The sequence below is a fragment of the Musa acuminata genome, chromosome BXJ2-11 (genome assembly GCF_036884655.1).
Source record: "Musa acuminata AAA Group cultivar baxijiao chromosome BXJ2-11, Cavendish_Baxijiao_AAA, whole genome shotgun sequence".
Classification (NCBI taxonomy): Eukaryota; Viridiplantae; Streptophyta; class Magnoliopsida; order Zingiberales; family Musaceae; genus Musa; species Musa acuminata.
In genome coordinates this window covers 25,319,899-25,336,879 of record NC_088348.1, presented here as the reverse complement: position 1 = coordinate 25,336,879, position 16,981 = coordinate 25,319,899, and the positions used below count along the sequence as shown (strand labels likewise).

At 37.7% G+C, this 16,981-nt stretch overlaps 2 protein-coding genes and 1 long non-coding RNA gene across 4 annotated transcripts; 1 reads left to right on the top strand and 2 right to left on the bottom strand.

The window, feature by feature from the left end:
* The first annotated feature begins 1,052 nt into the window (after positions 1-1,052).
* LOC135627028 (uncharacterized) lies at positions 1,053-6,640 on the top strand. Of its 2 annotated transcripts, none has more exons than XM_065132967.1 (6): positions 1,053-1,232; positions 3,498-3,562; positions 3,663-3,964; positions 4,428-4,502; positions 4,585-4,647; positions 6,271-6,640. In XM_065132967.1, exons 1-6 carry the CDS (start codon positions 1,126-1,128, stop codon positions 6,313-6,315), a joined length of 657 nt encoding a protein of 218 aa, XP_064989039.1. In that variant the 5' UTR covers positions 1,053-1,125; the 3' UTR covers positions 6,316-6,640. The 2 variants fall into 2 exon arrangements, with proteins under 2 accessions (XP_064989039.1, XP_064989038.1); XM_065132966.1 differs by having other exon boundaries at positions 1,054-1,232; positions 4,377-4,502.
* A 1,336-nt stretch (positions 6,641-7,976) lies between these two features.
* On the bottom strand, positions 7,977-12,295 carry LOC103971530 (uncharacterized). The gene is made up of 2 exons (XM_009385562.3): positions 11,784-12,295; positions 7,977-9,721 (listed from the first exon to the last, which is right to left on the bottom strand). The coding sequence occupies exons 1-2, from the start codon at positions 12,059-12,061 to the stop codon at positions 8,314-8,316; spliced, it is 1,686 nt and encodes a 561-aa protein (XP_009383837.2). The 5' UTR covers positions 12,062-12,295; the 3' UTR covers positions 7,977-8,313.
* Positions 12,296-14,609: 2,314 nt separating this feature from the next.
* On the bottom strand, positions 14,610-16,297 carry LOC135627062 (uncharacterized). The gene is made up of 2 exons (XR_010492525.1): positions 16,185-16,297; positions 14,610-15,222 (listed from the first exon to the last, which is right to left on the bottom strand). It is a non-coding gene; the product is annotated as an uncharacterized LOC135627062 (long non-coding RNA).
* Between the last annotated feature and the right edge of the window lie 684 nt (positions 16,298-16,981).

Sequence of the window (16,981 nt, the reverse complement as noted above, 5' to 3'; positions counted from 1 at the left end):
TAATATTTTGAATAAACTTTTTGATGATTTATTTCTCTTTCGTAATTAATAATCATATATTGAAAATAAAAAATGTACATAATTGAAAATTCATTTTGCTAGTCGAATTAGAGAAGTATAAACTCTAATTCCTAGAAAATTGATTGTTTTCCTAGTTTAATTTTCCCAATTGAATCATACAAGATGTGATATTATTTATTGGATGGTTTTCCAATATGCTAGCATATTTATTTGAATAAATCCTTATTAAATAAATTGAATCACAATTTATTGCTTAGTAATAAAAATATAGTTTATCTTAAATTGAAATTTCTATTTAGTCTCAATCTCTATTTATAATTAATTAAAGGAAAATTCTAAATATCATAAAATACAATTTATTTTTTTTATAAAATAGGAGATGAATCTATTATTAAATCATCTTCATATTAAACATTTTATTAAAGCCTGATAATTAAAAAAAAAAAAAAAACATTGTCATCAACCCAATTCACATATAGAGACAATAGATCAAATATATGAGATGAAGAAAGATATGGATTCCTAACTAAATAATAATATAAACCTTTTTTACTTAAATTACAATATAAATTAACCAAAATAAACAAGCAGAGTATTTTTGGGATTGAAGTGGCTTTTACTAATATTAAGAAATTGATGTTTCAGTTAATCCCAAAAGAGAACCTCCTTTTGATTGTTTTAATATGTCATTTAATTTAATTAAATTAAAAGCACAGCATTAAGTATAAGTTAATTTGGATTTAGTTTAAAATTTAACAATAATTGAAAATTTCAAACCTCAAGATAATTATTTTTCAGCAATTAATTTAACAATTCATGTTTTCACATGATAATAAAAAATTAATGTCAAGATAATTATTTTTCAGCAATTTTAATAATATTTTTTTTTCAAAAATTTAGGTAAAAAATATTTAGGTTAGTAATTAGTATAGTACGTAATGATGCATGGGAAGCGGTTTAGTTAAAGCATTCCGGCGGCACACCTGTCTTCCACTCTTCGCTTCTTTCTATTACCGGGAAGTCCCAAACCATTTGTTCTAATCCCATTCCTGTCGCTTGCTCCCCTTGCCCGGCTCTCCGCCCCCCTTCAAACCCTAGCTCGCGATGTACGCCGATTTGGTCGCTGCCGGAAGGAAGAGGTCCATAAAGGACCGCCTCTACGTCGGCTCGGCGGAGGATCCCCGCCCGACCGCGTCGCCGATCACCAAAAGGTGCTAGTTTTCCATCGCGAACTTGGTTTCCCTCTTAATGCCTCTGTTGTTAACCCCGATGGAAATTTAGATCCAACGATGTTTATCGGTCAGTGGATTTCCGGTTGTGAAAATTAATTCTTTTTTCCTGTTCTTGAGGTGTGAGGGATTGATTTCTTCCCCTCTATGTTTTACTTCAGGGATTCGAGAACATTTGTGCTGTTGTTGAAAGTATGTGGGTCTTAATTTTCTATCGGTATTAGGTTTAATTCGAGAAATTTACGTATTTTGTTCATTTTTACGGGTAATGTGCTGTTCGAAATGGCATGCCTGAGTTTGTTGACTGATGATGTTTGTGCTACATGTTCAAATGGAAGAGATAGGAACTTCCATATTAGTTAAGGGAAATGTTATCAGGCTATTGCAGTCTAAAGGCCAGATCACGAAGCTAAAAAAGGTTTCTGGCAGTGAATGAGTTTTTTTATTTGGGATTTACAAGCTATCAAGCCACTGCTGTTGTGGTCGCCAGCTTATTGCATGTGGAATTATGTTGCAGAATAAGTTAGTTGTTTATCCTCATGGTTTGGAAATTTTGGGGACTCAAAGATGACTTCAGTAAACCACACATGACTGTATCTCTGAGATTTTGCTCTCTATGTACTGTTTCCATTATAATTTCATGGTTAACAGGTCTGCAAAACTTGGCATTGATTTATGTTACCATGAGAAGTTATAATTACGGAAAACGTTAACTAACGCTATCAAGCTTCTTGATCGTATTGAAGTTGGCTCTCCGACTTTTAATTTATGCCCAAAGGACTTCCTTTGTATTTGCCTTTTTGCTTCTTTCTATAGCTTAAGGAACCTTAAGACTGTTGTAGATTTTCTTGCAATGGTGAGCTTTTTGCAAGTTTTGCAGGGAATAAAAACTGGAAGATGAGAGATGCTCACATAAAGCATGCTATTACGTTAGGCATCTTGATTTAGATAATAGTTTAAGATTCAAGCCATGAACATCGAAGTTGATTTTGAACTTTGAGACATTGATTAATTATGTTGGTTTCCTCAAGTTTGGCAAGCGTCCACCCCTATGAATATCATGATTTGCATGATAAAGATCAAGTTGAGTCAATTGTACGTGGTAAGGAGTAGGTTAGGTACAAATTTGACTTTGGATTGTGCCAGAGTGCGAACCTTTTCTATGAAAAGAATTGAGAATTGATGGTATGTTTATTAACTGATATATTCTTGCAACAATAAAGGAATCAGAGCTTTACAATTTAAATCAAGATAAAGTTTCATTTATGTTCCGAGTCACACAATAGTTGATGACAACTCAAGCCTCATACTTTGAACTTGGTTTTGACCTTATTGGATGAATGGTTTGGTTAGATCTAGTTTTGGGTCGACTGATCCAGCTTGAAACTACTTCAAAATGTTTACAGCCAATCAATATAGAATTAGTTTACTTTAAAAGCTTTCAAAGTATTCCCTCATGTTTGAGGGAATTTCCTATGTGTATTTTGTAGTTTGTTCCCATCACTTTCCTCCTAAAAGATGAAATATAATGAATTTTCTTCAAAATATCACGTGGGCTAAAATGTAGGAAGCCTTTTCTAAATCAAGGTTAAAAGTTTCATCCCAGTTAGATTTTTGTTTATTCGTTAGATGTTCATTAGGGTTTCAAGGAACATGTCAAGGTCTACTCTCTTTACATAGTAAATTGCTGAATTTTGTGAAAGAAGATACACATATAAATTTTATTGCTTTTCTAAGTGTCTAAATCTGTTGTGTTTAATTGCAAACTACAGACCTGTATTCTATATAATGGACTAATGGTATTCTTTAGCTGGTTATGTTAGTATGTTTCTTATAATGAGAACATCTGGTATTGATGACTTTATTGTCCTCGTCATTGTTATCTATAGGCTTGAGTTCTAGTATCGTATTAGTTATAGACTTGTAGTTGTTCTTAATATTGTCATGATGCAAGTTTTCCTTCTCCCCCCCCCCCTCTTTTTTTTTCTGGTTTCCTTACTTTTCTTATATTTATTTTTTTAAAACTACATATAGATGCCCTTATATGAGGATCTACTCAGTCATTATAATAACTCAACAATAATTGTCTTGAAGTACAAGCAATCAAACTACAGATTGAAAAACTATGACTGATTATAGATATGCAAGACTCTCTGCTGGACCATAAGCCTTCATCATCTTTTCAGTAGCTCGAGGTCTAGGCTCTATTATTGGATGCTCTTACTGATCTATGAGGTTTTTGTGCAGGCAACGCCAGACTGAAGGGATACTGAGATATGATACATTTAAGGATGATCAAACTGCGTCTTCAAGTATAAACGTAGCCGAAGACAGGAGTTTTTGATTGATGTTAAATTCTCTTATCAATTTATTCGATGCTTATCTGCATTAATCTTGGATTTTATGAATAAGACAAAGTTGATGCTGGAGATCTACGATGGAAGCTTCAAAGAAAAGGTCTGCAGCAAGGGACAGAATCAGCATCATGCCTTCGCGAGAAGCTATCTGGAACTGTGCACCAACAGCCAGTCAAAAGTCACAAGTTTTCCGGAACTATGCACCAACAGCCAGCCATTAGTGATCTGCCCAAAACGAAGGCAGTAAAAGAGATGGGTCGACCTGTTCAAAGGGGTGGCCCTTCATCAAAGGAAACTGTACCTGTAACCAAAAAGTTCCCTGGCCCAGTTGCTTCCAACAAAAGCTCACAGACAAAGGTAGACTTCTTCATTTTGCAGCTAAATGTTCTGTTCACAATCTTTGATACCATATAATATTCTTTCTTATTCTGGGAATCCATGTCCTTTCTCTTGTGGAATATCATTTTCATTTTTATGAGAATATATCAGAGTTGAATTCTATGCTTGCATTTGATTGCTGACACTTGCTGAATAACTGGATATGAAATTGATGTCCTTTTCATGTTGATGGTTTCCATGTAGGCTTGCATTTGATTTGTGACATATACTGAATATCTGGACATGAAATTGTTGCCCTTTGGTTATTTATAATTTCCTTTTGGAATTTTTTTCATCTCCATCTGTCTTTCTTATGATGAGTCTGCTTACTGTGGAATGTGACTTATTTTCCAGCTCTCCCCTTACTTATCTTAAACGTTTGCTTTTGCAGACTGCTCCAATACCTACCTGTATCTTTACTTTAATTTTTATGTCTCTGCAGTCTGATATGTCAGTTGACAGTTTGCTGCAATCATTGGGTCTAGAGAAATATTTAATAACATTCAAGGCAGAAGAGGTATGCATACTTGTTTTATAATTGTTTTGCTGTACTGATGTATTGTTGACTTGTAAATACATCTTAACTTCTGGATTTGCAGGTTGATATGACAGCTCTTATACATATGACAGATGAGGATCTAAAGGCTATAGGTCTTCCAATGGTAATCCTTTAGTTGCTAAGTTTTAAAGAACCTTTCCAATTTCTATTTTACACGTTTCAACAATTCCACAATTCTTTCTTAGTTTAGGCTTCTCATTTCATTTTTTTTTCCATGGGAATCAAAATCATTTTTTTCTGTTTTGCAGTAAATAATTATTCTAGTCTGTATAGTCCGAATAGTTTAATTTCTGTTGTTAGAATTTTGCATCAAAGTCACATATATTGCTGTTCACACAATTCTAATGTTTCTTGCTCAGTATATTCTTGATGTGTCCCTTCAAAAACACTAAATATCTTGTACACCATTCCAAAAAGTAAAATATTTTCAAACCCCTTTAAATCTCAAGATCTCCATACCATTATTGTTACCATGTTAGATTATTAGTCCTTACTTAAGCCATATTTCGACCCTAGTTAACCTTTCGAATTGATATCGTCTTCACTTTCTTCTCCCTCCTCCCTTCACCTTGTTCAACTGGCCAGGGCCCATGTCTAGTCCTCGGCCACCACCTCCTTGTTAGATGCCACTACCACCACTTTCCTTTATCTTCCTCTCCACAGATTTGGCTTCTGCCCCCTTGGTGGAACCCATCCTATCAAGTATCTTCCTTCTTTCTCACACCCCCCTCGCTTTCCCACCTTCGTCTTGTTTCTCTTCAAGTCTCTCCTGAATCCTAACCTCCTGAATCCTAACCTCGGGCAGTGAATCCACATTATGTTGGATCTGAGCTTCCTCATCAAGAAACATCTAATTTCTTCTTTGCAGCCGTGATGATAGATTTTAGGCTAGTAGCCATTGGATCAAGGTTCCTTCACCATGGAAATCCACCATCTAACTCCTCCATTATTGTTGCAGGGACAGTAACCTACTGTGCCTTATCTAACTATGCAGACATTGCTTGGTCCCCATAATTCAGCCAATCAAATGTTGTATGCCTCATTTTGACTTGCTCCACAAACAATGCCGTTGTCTTGGGTGCATTGGTGTGATTGCACGTGTCGGTCCAGCGGTCCTTTACCTCAATTTGGTTGACCATCTAACTCATCATCACAATTGTGGTTGTCAACAAGCACAAGTGAATTGGATCTCAAGATGCTTTAGACCATCAATAATCTGGGTTGATGGTGCTTGGTAGCCAGAGCTTCAGACCAACTAGGGCGGCCAGCAAAAGATGAAATTCTAGTGTTCATTTTAATGTTTTTTTTTTTCCTATTTAGTTTATGCAAGAATAAATTGATCATTTATGGTGTACTACAGAGTTACATCCTAGTATAAACCTAGACTGATTAACTGATTTGATTTACCTAGCTTTAATTGGATTTATGGTAGTACATAAACCTAACTATAATTCCATTTACCTGGCCCTCTTATAGTTTTTATGTCTTTTGTTCCTTTTTCTTGTTTTTACATTTGTGCTAATTTAAGTCATTCCATGGTGATTGCTTTTGGACTTTGTAACACCATCAATTCACATGCTTTTACTTCACCATTTTTGCTTATTTTTTCCTGAAAAAAATGCGGTAAATTTTCCACAAAATATTCTGTGACCATCTGTTCTTCCAAATTGTCTGCACATTTGTCTTTAGACTTCATATCTCATGTGGTTGATGCACTTGTCTGCAGGGTCCTAGAAAAAAGATACTGTTGGCTTTAAAATCCAGATCTTAGATTGGTGGTAAGCAATGGACAACGGATTTCATCATCTGCAACGAAATAGATGACTGCTGAAATGGGAAATGTTCTCATCCTTATCAAGCCTGGAATGGAGCTTTTGGAGTTTTTGTGGCTGCCGTAGGTGAACATACCGATACTTTCCACCTGATCTCTGGCAATCTGCTAACTGATTTTTGCTGGAAGAAAAATCCAAATCATTCTTAGATTGTGATGTTGAGTAGGATTTATTTCTTTCTGTTAATTGTCCTTTCTTCAAGTTGTATGTTATGGATTAGCAGAACAAGTTTGCAGTGAGGGGAATGGATATAATCATTGGTTAGCCGGTGGATCATCATCAACTTCAATATGAACCCTAATTGCAAATTTCCTTGCTCCATCATCTCTATGGATGCTTGCTTCAACTTGGGCTCAACATGTACATTGATCGTCAAGAGGTAATGATTTAAATCTCAATCCAATATTACTTTCTAATTATCTATCGAATTGGGTACAGTGATATATACCGAAGGAACGATATATATCGTCGTCCTGTACAACTCAATATCTTTTAGTAGAACAATAGAAGATAAAACTAAATGGTATTGTGCTGGTTTTGATAATGGAGTTGGTGGGATCGATAAATACTGAGATTTGAAACGATTAAGATACAAAAGTGGTCTCAAACATCCAAGGCTTAAATATTTTTTGTGTTGTGTGTAATAATCGGACTTATTTCTGACATGGGCATAAGGTTGCTCCATATTTCTCACTGCCTGCAGGAATCGCATGCATGTAACCTCTATAGTTTGCTCAAGCCTTGCGCCATTGTTTCTTCTCTATTCTACCATGCATATATGCTTATGGTATCCACGATCATGTGGACTATGGTCACACGAAGTGCATCCTAAGAGACCAACGACGAACATCGTGCGGGCAAAACTAAATCATTGTTACCCCTTTGCCCTCTCTTTTTAAATCTCTTACAACTGCTAAAATTTGATCGATCATTTGATTTGGCACATCGACTTAGATCCGTATCGAAAGATGATACGTATCGTATCTTTAAAAAATAAATGACTGATATCGACAATGTGTACCATCCAATTTATTCTGTTCTATGTGTCACGATTGGTAAATATCATTTAATTATATATTCATCTGAAGATGTCAATTAGATAAGCTGATTAGAAATCTTGGTGATTGATATTAAAGTCTTAGATTCAATATTTATCTTTATCAAATTACTTATCCTCATTAAACCCTAAAGACTCAAACACCGAATGAGTAGATTATTTATAATCTTATTTTTTAAAAAAATTAACACTTCTTATTGAAGGATGACATCGAGAGAGTGATGAATCGGGTTGGACGATATTAGGCGACAACAGCAATGATAGTGAGTAATGTCGACAGCAAAGATAAAATAAGGGGTTGTGAAAAATAAAATAAAATCGATTATATGAAGATTGTTAATAATAAAATAATATTTTAGTATATTTTAAAAGATTGTAAATAGTTAAAAAAAAGATTGTGAATAGTTAGCTTCTAAAAAAAAAAATAATCGCATATTGAACAATGTGTCTGGTTATGATGGGGCCATCAGCTGACAAACAAGATTCACTAATAACCAATAGTTAAGAAAAAGGGAAAAAGAGAAAAGAAAAGAAAATTGAGTATGAAACAGTCAAAGATATATCTCTTGAGTTTTAGTAACATTTAGAACTGAGGTATACAAGGTATCTAATTGTCACAACAGGAACAACTCAGCTTGGGTGCATCCAAAGGCTTAAATTCATCCACACAAGATGTATAGAACAATTGAATAAATCAGATTTGTGAAGCTATATTTTCCCTATAACACCAAATCCACACTGCTTTTCACCCATCAGATCTGAACATAATATGCACATACAAACCTCAAATATAACTCTGTATCGGCCCGCAACAGTCAAGCTTTTAATCAGATTGAAGGTGGGTGGTGGGTCTCTTGTAAGTTCATCGGCAAACGAGTGTTCAGAACATCCATCTTGGAGACATTTGAACAGCATTTTGACAGGGTCTCCTTGGGTTCTCCGAGCCATTCCGCTTCTTCATGCTTGACGAGACGGTCGAACTGTAATAATCGTGGCTCTTTCGGGGCAATGCCAAGGTCTGTGAGCACGTCTTCCTTGCAGGAATTGAGGTGTGCTGCTTCCGCAAGACTGCTTCCCGTGCTGTTGAAGGCCCCTGAGACGATGTCCATCTGCTGTAGCTCACACAGCTGTGGCTCCTGCCTACCTGTTGAAGCTTGGCTTTCCTGGGGCTCGGAATGTTTCTGCTCTCCATTGTCTCGGCCGAGTACATTGTCTGCTCCATGCTGCTACAACCATGATCCTCATTCTGCAACTCTGATATCTCCAGTGGAGATGAACTGGACTGTACGCTGTAGTGATCCTCTTGCCAAGTACCAACTGGGGGAAGCTTATACGCTGCTTCCCAACTGGCTTGTGGTGCATCAATTGCTGAAAATCCATTTTCTCTTGATATGTTTTCGGTTGCAGGCCCTCGCATATTATTTCCATCAGAGAGCAATGGTTTACGAGGCAGAGACAAAAATATAGATCTTGGGGCCTTTGGAGGGAAATTAATGTCCAGGAGCTGGATCGGGGCATGTTCCTTCTTCTGAGGTGGGTCAGAGATGAGTTTTGGTGACTCAAAAATCTCTGGAGTTGGAATCCCCTGCTCATGGTTGCAGTGTAAATTAACGACTGGCTCTTCATCATGGGAAAATATTGCGTTTGAATTAGAGGAGCAGCTCGGTCCAAGTTGATATTTAGATCTTCGATCTACAGGTGACGATGATGAGTCATCATGATTTAGCTCCTCCGAAGCCTTCAAGAACCGCCGAAGGGTGAAAGAAGCACAAGAATGATCATTCTTCTGTCCCGTTGACATCAATCGAATTATAGATAACTTGGGCTTGCTAACCTCATCCAAGCTCCCTTCCCAGTGCTGATGTAACCAATCAACGATAACTGAAATGGGGATCCCAAACTGCATAGGAGCGTCCTTCTTCCATGTCAAAGACAATGAAGAGGATGCAGAAGATCTTCCGGTGGGAGATGATGCAAGTTTCATAGGATCACATACCATAAAAGCTAAATTTCCTTGAAAATCAAAACCAGCTGATCCGGGGCACCATGTCACACCATCCGTCGACAACTTTATGAGGTTGTCGGTGGCTATTACTACTTTTCCCTCACCAACTGTCAGCTCCTTTCCATCCGTGTGGCCTAAAACATAAACTAAATTACCCAAATCAAGATTAGGGTGGCAGCAGGTCTTCAAGTAATGAGGCTGCTGCACCTGCGAAGCTGAGTCACCATCCAGAATATCAAGCCCCACTATAGAGAGGTCGAGGATGGAACTTGTTATGAAAAATCTGAGACAAAAATTCAAAACATAAGTTGATGGTAGAATCGAGTTAACCAAAGAATGTGAACACACCCTCTCGTTGAACAAAATGGCAAATTACAAATGCTTAATGTACAACATATGTATTTAATGCCGAAAACGATATCAACAGAGAACGACACCAATCAAAACTCAATTTGTTATATAGGTTTATGATGATAAGGCAATTATTGAATCAGCACATTTTTGTAACCCATGTGACACAGTACCTTCATGCCTAAATCCATGGATTGTCACATCATGTACCTACATTTTGTTGGTTGACCTCCATTATTGGAGTACTCCATTGGCCCTACCATTGTAATGTAATTTAGTGTTTAGTTTAACCAAACAAAGTCTGATATAAGAGAGAAAGAACTTTTAATCTAGTCAGAGCTTATCATGAATCATCTCTGCTTGCTACATCTCTTATGACTAGGATGCAGGCGGAAAGTAAAGAGACCTTGGTTACCACTCATCCATGTTCCAACTCAAGCTAGAAAGAGGAACAAGTGAACCAACCTCATGCATACATCTCTTTACTATCTTCTTTGCCCCTGGCCTTTCTGTGCTCTTATTTTCATGTTTTCTTGACTGCAAGTTTTCCTTTTTTCTGTGGTGAATGGAATTTCTGATCCATCTTTTCCTAAATAATTCCCCTTGGGGGATGAGACGACTAATACAAATATGACAACATTACATCCCCAGTCATAAGCAAGAGGTTCACTTAATATGCACTAATCTTGATGATTGGACACCTTGTTCCTCTCTATTTAATGTGCAACAATCTTTCTACTAAAAACAGTTAGTTAATGTGCTCCAAGAATTCAAAGGGGACAGAATGACTTTCATATACTCCTGCTTGAAAATTTGGTGAAAAATCAAACTGAATCAAATAGTACAACACTACAGCTATCGTGTAGGGTCATGGAGGTATATGTTAGTGCAGCTGTCTTGCACTTTGACTTTGCAAGATATAAAGACATAAAGAATATCTTTCCTGAGTTTGCAATAGAAAAGTTGTTTCTGACAAGCATCTTGTATCTGAGAGAGGTTAAACATGAACTCAACTTTGCAAAGACCAATTAAATCTAAGATTTCACTCCAACTATCCTAAAAGAAAAAAAGTGCTTATCGGACTCCAATGCTTTATAGGTTACATGCTAGTTTTGATAGAAGTAAACATCTTGCATTAGGATCAGTTTGTGAGCCTGTCATAATCTGTACTGAAATTCATAAGGGTAGTAACTGCCCATGATTCGAGGGATAATAAAACAAAGCTCCAGCACCAGAGCGCTCCATTACGTAAAAATCAGCCAGTCAAATGGGTTGCAAATTTGCTAATCCCAGGTCAGGCCAATCAAGTCATCTATGGTTCCTGCAGATCGCTACTCACAACGATCGGACAAGGTAAAGCAAGTACATCGAAGAGCAGATTTCAAGTTACTACTTCTGTGGCCAACACATAAGAAGATAGAGGAAGACAAAGATCTCTGCAATTAGATAACGGTGACAAATATACAAGCAAGACCAAAGAAAACAATGGTTTCACACTATAGTTGAATCATCAGTTCGAAGGCATGTTTAAATAATAGATGTAAACTATCATTTCACTTCCTCATAAAAGAAACATCCTTCCCCAATACTTTTCAATGCTGGAATTTTGTATGGTCTCCAATCCTCACTCAAGTCCAGCTGACAGAGGAAAAAAGGACTCCAACTAATTGGCCAGTCAAAAGAAGCTTCTATGACCGTATTCTAAATAGAATTATGGATCTTGGGAGAACAATACATGACCACAACCACAGTGGCATGATTTCATTTCGCCTATTTCCACATCTACCTGCAATTCAATGCCCACAGTCCCAATCCCAAGCCCTAAGTAAAGATGATGCTTTTAGCATACATAATATAGAGAACGTTAAAACCAACTACTTTTCTGTTAGGAAAAAGAATCCAAAAAAATGCATGCGAAAAATAGGGGCATGAAAAGAGAAAGCAAACTCAAAGAGGTGTAAAATGAATTTGCTGAGCAAGGGTTAGTAACCGACCTCTGCGGAACAAGGCGGGCAGGGAGGCGGCCATGGCAGAGGCGGATCTCAGCGGCCTCGGCGACGGGAGCAGAAGGGAGGTTGGCATGAGTTGTGAGGAGGAGGTTGCGGTGGATGAGGAACCCGGTGCCCAAGCCACCACCGCCACTCCCGCCTTCGGCGACCGAGATGGCGGCCAAAGCGGGACCTTTGGAAGAAACAATGCCATCTTTCACCCTCTCCGACCTCCCCACGCCCGAGCAGAAGCACCACCTTGACCCCTCTCCCAGAACTCCCATCTCAACTCCCCCCTACCCCCTCTCTCTTCTCTACTCTTCTTCGCTCCAATCGAAGCAAGAAAGGAAGAAAGGAAACGCCCAATGCAGCGCCTATGCGGAGCTCAGACGATCCTGTAGCGGATTCCAGCGCGTCGCCGGTGTCGGCGTACCGGGGCTCCGGCAGAGAGATCTAGCGCAGGAGGTGGTCGTACTCTTCTCTCTCTCTCTCTCTCTCTCTCTCTCTCTCTGGTATGGTATGGTATGGTATGGTAAATAAGGCAAGGACTGATGCTCACACCTCCTTTTTCTCTAAATGCACACCTTTCTCGCTGTGGTGAAAGTAGAGAGATAAGAAAGGCGTCTTAGAGAAGTAATGGGGTGGTGATATCAGGATGGATTTAGTGCATGAAAAAAATGAAATCTGGGTCAGAATTTGTCTCAGTATTCATGTCGTGTTGTACTATCACCACACCAACATCTGCTGTGGAATGTGATGTTTGTATTTACTGCATGTGAAGGTTTTGCTTCGAAGTGGAAGGACGGATTAGGGATCGTGGAAACAAAAATATTTAATTAAAATAAAATAGATCGAAAATCTCGTTTCTTCTCGTATCGTCGTCGACTTTACTGACAGAAATATGATTTACTACTAATCACGTATTGACTAAAAAGAAACAGAGTTAAATATTTTATTTTCGTAAGTATAAAAATCTTAATATAATTTTTAAAAATATATTGATCAAAATATTAAGTATAACTAATTACAGAGGATAATTTATAATTAACTCAAATTTTGTTAACTTATTCTTATGAGATTATGATTTTTCAACTCCTAATCCTCCATCAACCCTACAAATTATATAACTTAATATTAATTTATTTTTCATACTTGATATGTGTTTATGATTTAATCTACGTTTTGAGTGACGTAAGGTACTTCGATCAGGATGAGATAATTAAAGTAGAAAAATCATGTTGCGCCGGAGGAACATGTCAAAAGATTGGACGTCAGGCCAGTGGATCGGTTGACATATCGACAGAAGACTTCGGGCCGTGGATTCGGGTATCGGGCCAAGAAGAGCGGAGATTGTGCCAAGGAGATCGGAGTTACTGAGTCAACTGTCCGATTGGGCAATAGGCCACAAGAGAGGACGATGTGCCGAAGAATCGGATGAAGCGTCGAGGGACCAATGACATGCCGAACAACTTGATTAATTGCTTAGGATTAATTGTCTCGATCGAAGTTTTATTTTAAGTATGCATGATTAACTACGATAGCTTGAAGACATAAAGTAAGTCTACCGGAGTTAAGTTTGATGGGTGTTCGAGATTCCGTCGAGAGTCCGAAGATTCGTCGGAAGTGTTGCCGGAACCAACCGAGAAGAAATCGAGGACTTACCAAAGTTTTCGGAAGTCCACCGGAGAGATTGTCGGAGGTTTGCGGAGATCACCGAGAAGGTTCGGCTACTTGCCAAAGACTCGCTGAACTCGCTACAAGACCGGGAGCCTACTAGGAGTCCGCCGGAAGAAATCCGAGGGTGTATCGGAAGTTCGTCGGAAGTTTACCGAAAAGCTCGTTGGAAGGAAACTTGACGTTGCCGGTTAAAAACTTGCTTAGGACTATGTCTTAATTTCGTAGTTTGTATGTAATTAGAGTTAGGATTAATGGTTAATCTTATAACCCGGTTTGGGGCTAATTTGGCCCAAGTTCGGACTAGTTTGGGCCAAGTTTGGAGCCTAACCAGTGAGCTGAAATAGTCTAGGCGGTGGCACCGTTAGACTGGGCGGTAGCACTGCCCAGCACCCGGGAGGTCCGACGGTGGCACCGTCGAACTGGGCGGTGGCACCGCCGATACACTATCAGTGTCAGACACTAACAGGCAATGGCACCACCAGCATCGGGAACCCAAGATAATTCAAAATTTGGAACCCAAATTTGAATCCTCTTAGGGTCTATAATTACCCCTCAATTCTCAACAGAGAATACAACCTTTGAGAAGTTAGAGATTGAGATAAAACCTTAGCAAAGTCTTATTTTCAATTGCTTGAGTGTTCACCTCCCTCTTTCTCTTTAAAAATATGTAACAGTGTGAACCACTTGTAAAATATTGTAAAAGGGGTATTTGTCCTTCCCCTTCAAAGTGATTTGCTAGTGAAAGTTGGGAGCCTCATCGAAGAAGGCTTCGCAAGTAGATGTAGGTCATTTTGACCGAACCACTTTAAATTGGCGTGTTCCTTGAATGTGTGAGTGTTTACCTTTCTTAAACCGTTATTTACATAGCAGCAAGCTTTCGGTTTTTATCTTCTCACTTTACTCAAACTACTTTCACCAAGTCATTTAAGAGTTTTAATCTGCTACACTAATTCACCCCCCCCCCCTCTTAGTGTCACTCCGATCCTAACAATAATAACAATAACAATAAAATTTGCAATGTCCTGAATTTACTTATCGTTAGTGAGCTCACCAAAACCAAAATCAATATTGTCTCATATTTGGTACAATCAGGTATCCGAGTAGAGTTATTTGATACAGATGTGCGAGAGAAGGTATAGTTTAACACCGGTGACAGGATCAAGACAATTGTAAATTTCCATCTGCAGATCAAGCTCAAATACAAAAATGGATAGATGCACTCCGAGTGAATCTGGACTCTCAACATACACTCTTTGTCATTCCACCAATAACATACAAGCACATCAAAGTCCAGAACAAAGAATCACAACGTAGGATGTGTCTCCACAATGTACTAGGAACCATCATCTTCCTATAATGTGTCTCCACAATGTACTAGGAACCATCATCTTCCTATAATGTGTCTCCACAATGTACTAGGAACAAAGAACCATGATGTTCTCTCTCTTTCTCTGCAAATGTTGCATGGCTTTCAATGAAGTAGTCTCAAGAACAATTTGCAAATGATGTTGCTTGGCTGGTGAGGGAGTTGTATTCCCAGAGGATCTGAGCGTTAAGGTGTTGCTTGACACTAATATTGATCAAAGAAGGAAAGAAGAAATGATAGTCTGTGCTGCTGTGAATGCTATAAGTTGTTTGGAGGTGTAGGTTCTGAGGGCGGCTTCACTCCCATGTCCATTGTCTTGTGCAGAAGGAAAGTCCCAGAGAGTATTGTGATGAACCCGCAAATCTCTGTTACTATCTGTGAAGCATTCTGTGAGTCCCAATCCTGGTTCATACCATCAATGTTGAAGTTAGAATCAACACTCGAGACTTGGTATTTGACTCAAAGACATGCTTCTTAGAAGTTTGGGCCAGACAGCAGTAAATGCAGGGAATCACATTAGCTGACAATGATTTAGGAAACATATACATGACGAAAATATACAGAAATCATCCTTAGACAAAGCAAACATCCACATCATGTATATTATTTCATAATCAGCAGTTGTTCATTAAAAAATTTGTCTTCCTTTGGTGTAGAAGGAAGCAAAAACCCTTTCAGTTGAAAAAGACACTTGTAAATTGGGAAAGCCAAAACAATTTCTTTTAAATGTGCAGAAAAAAGATAGATAATGCGTTTAGTAGAGCTTTAGTCTTCGCATTTTAGTGCATCGAAACTCAAAATGATTGATGTTTAACTTTTATTTGCCTGAATGGTAAATAGACCATTCAGAAGTATGCAAGTGAGAGAAAGGAACAATTTTGAAATTGATGAGGCAGCATTAGTGATTAGTTATGGTAGTATGCTGTGATGGTGACTGCAGCACTTAACACAGTGATAAGATTAATATTCTTGCCAAAAAGAGCAGAAGAGCAAACTTTTGGAGGTGTAGGCATGTACCTAAATTTTTGATATTGCAAGATTGTTTTCTACCACCATATACAAATTTAAGTTTGGCAGATGATCTTAGATGTTCTAAGCTTCATTTTGTTTCTAAAGTAACAAGCAGAAATCAAGGATCCTAGCAATAAGTTTACCAGTGTTTAAAACTATGCTCCATAGAGATCAAATGCAGCAAAAGTTTAACCTCTGTATCAGCAGACAAGCCACAGATATTGAAAAATGAACTGAGAAGGGATCAATGGTCTTTCCACATTATAAAAAACAAATGCTTTTGTCTCAAACTCAGAAGGCACAAGAAAATTAGGAAAACAATGACAAACATAAAACAGAGAGTAAAAGATTACCTTGAACATGATCATGCTAGCAAATATGGTGAGAGAAGTGAACATTACATAGTAAACCGGGGATATGACAGCAGTATTAAAGGTGTCAAGTGCCTGCACAGATGAACCCGAACTTGAAATAAGAAGAACTGTGTCTTGGTGCCAAATTTGAGTATTGAAAGCACCGACCTAGATATTTGTATAATTCTACCAAAATGAAATACCTATCTCTTTATTGATTTGATAGTCTATCATCTCTAGACTAGAGAACTTGGTACGTATACAAAAGCATACAGCATCAAAAGTCAATTTTATATGTAATCAAACTATTTACTATTGACTTCATGTGCCCATCAAAGTACAAATTCTATTTGATCCATACTCAAGCAGAGACAAATTTAGAAATCATAGTGCAGATAAAGTTCAACAAAACTAAACAATCCAGTCCAGAAAATTTTGTTTCAATTAATCAGATCCATCTAATAATAACCATTTATATTCTAAGAAGAGAGAACCACCATTAAGATAATACTTAAGACTACTCCAAAGCACTATATATTTCCCATATAACCCATTTTCAGGGATTCAAGTTACAATTCCAGTTGTTCTTGAAATATATATCATGAATTGGCGATATAACAAGAAATAAAACAAAAAATGGGAGAGAGAGAGAGAGAGAGAGAGAGAGAGAACAAGGAATTTAAATGCATATGAACATATGTCTAAATGGATAAAATATCATATCCACCTGCCCCTAAGTTATGCTCCTCAAAAATTTAAAAAGAAAAGACAACAAAGAAATAATTAAAATATCTCCT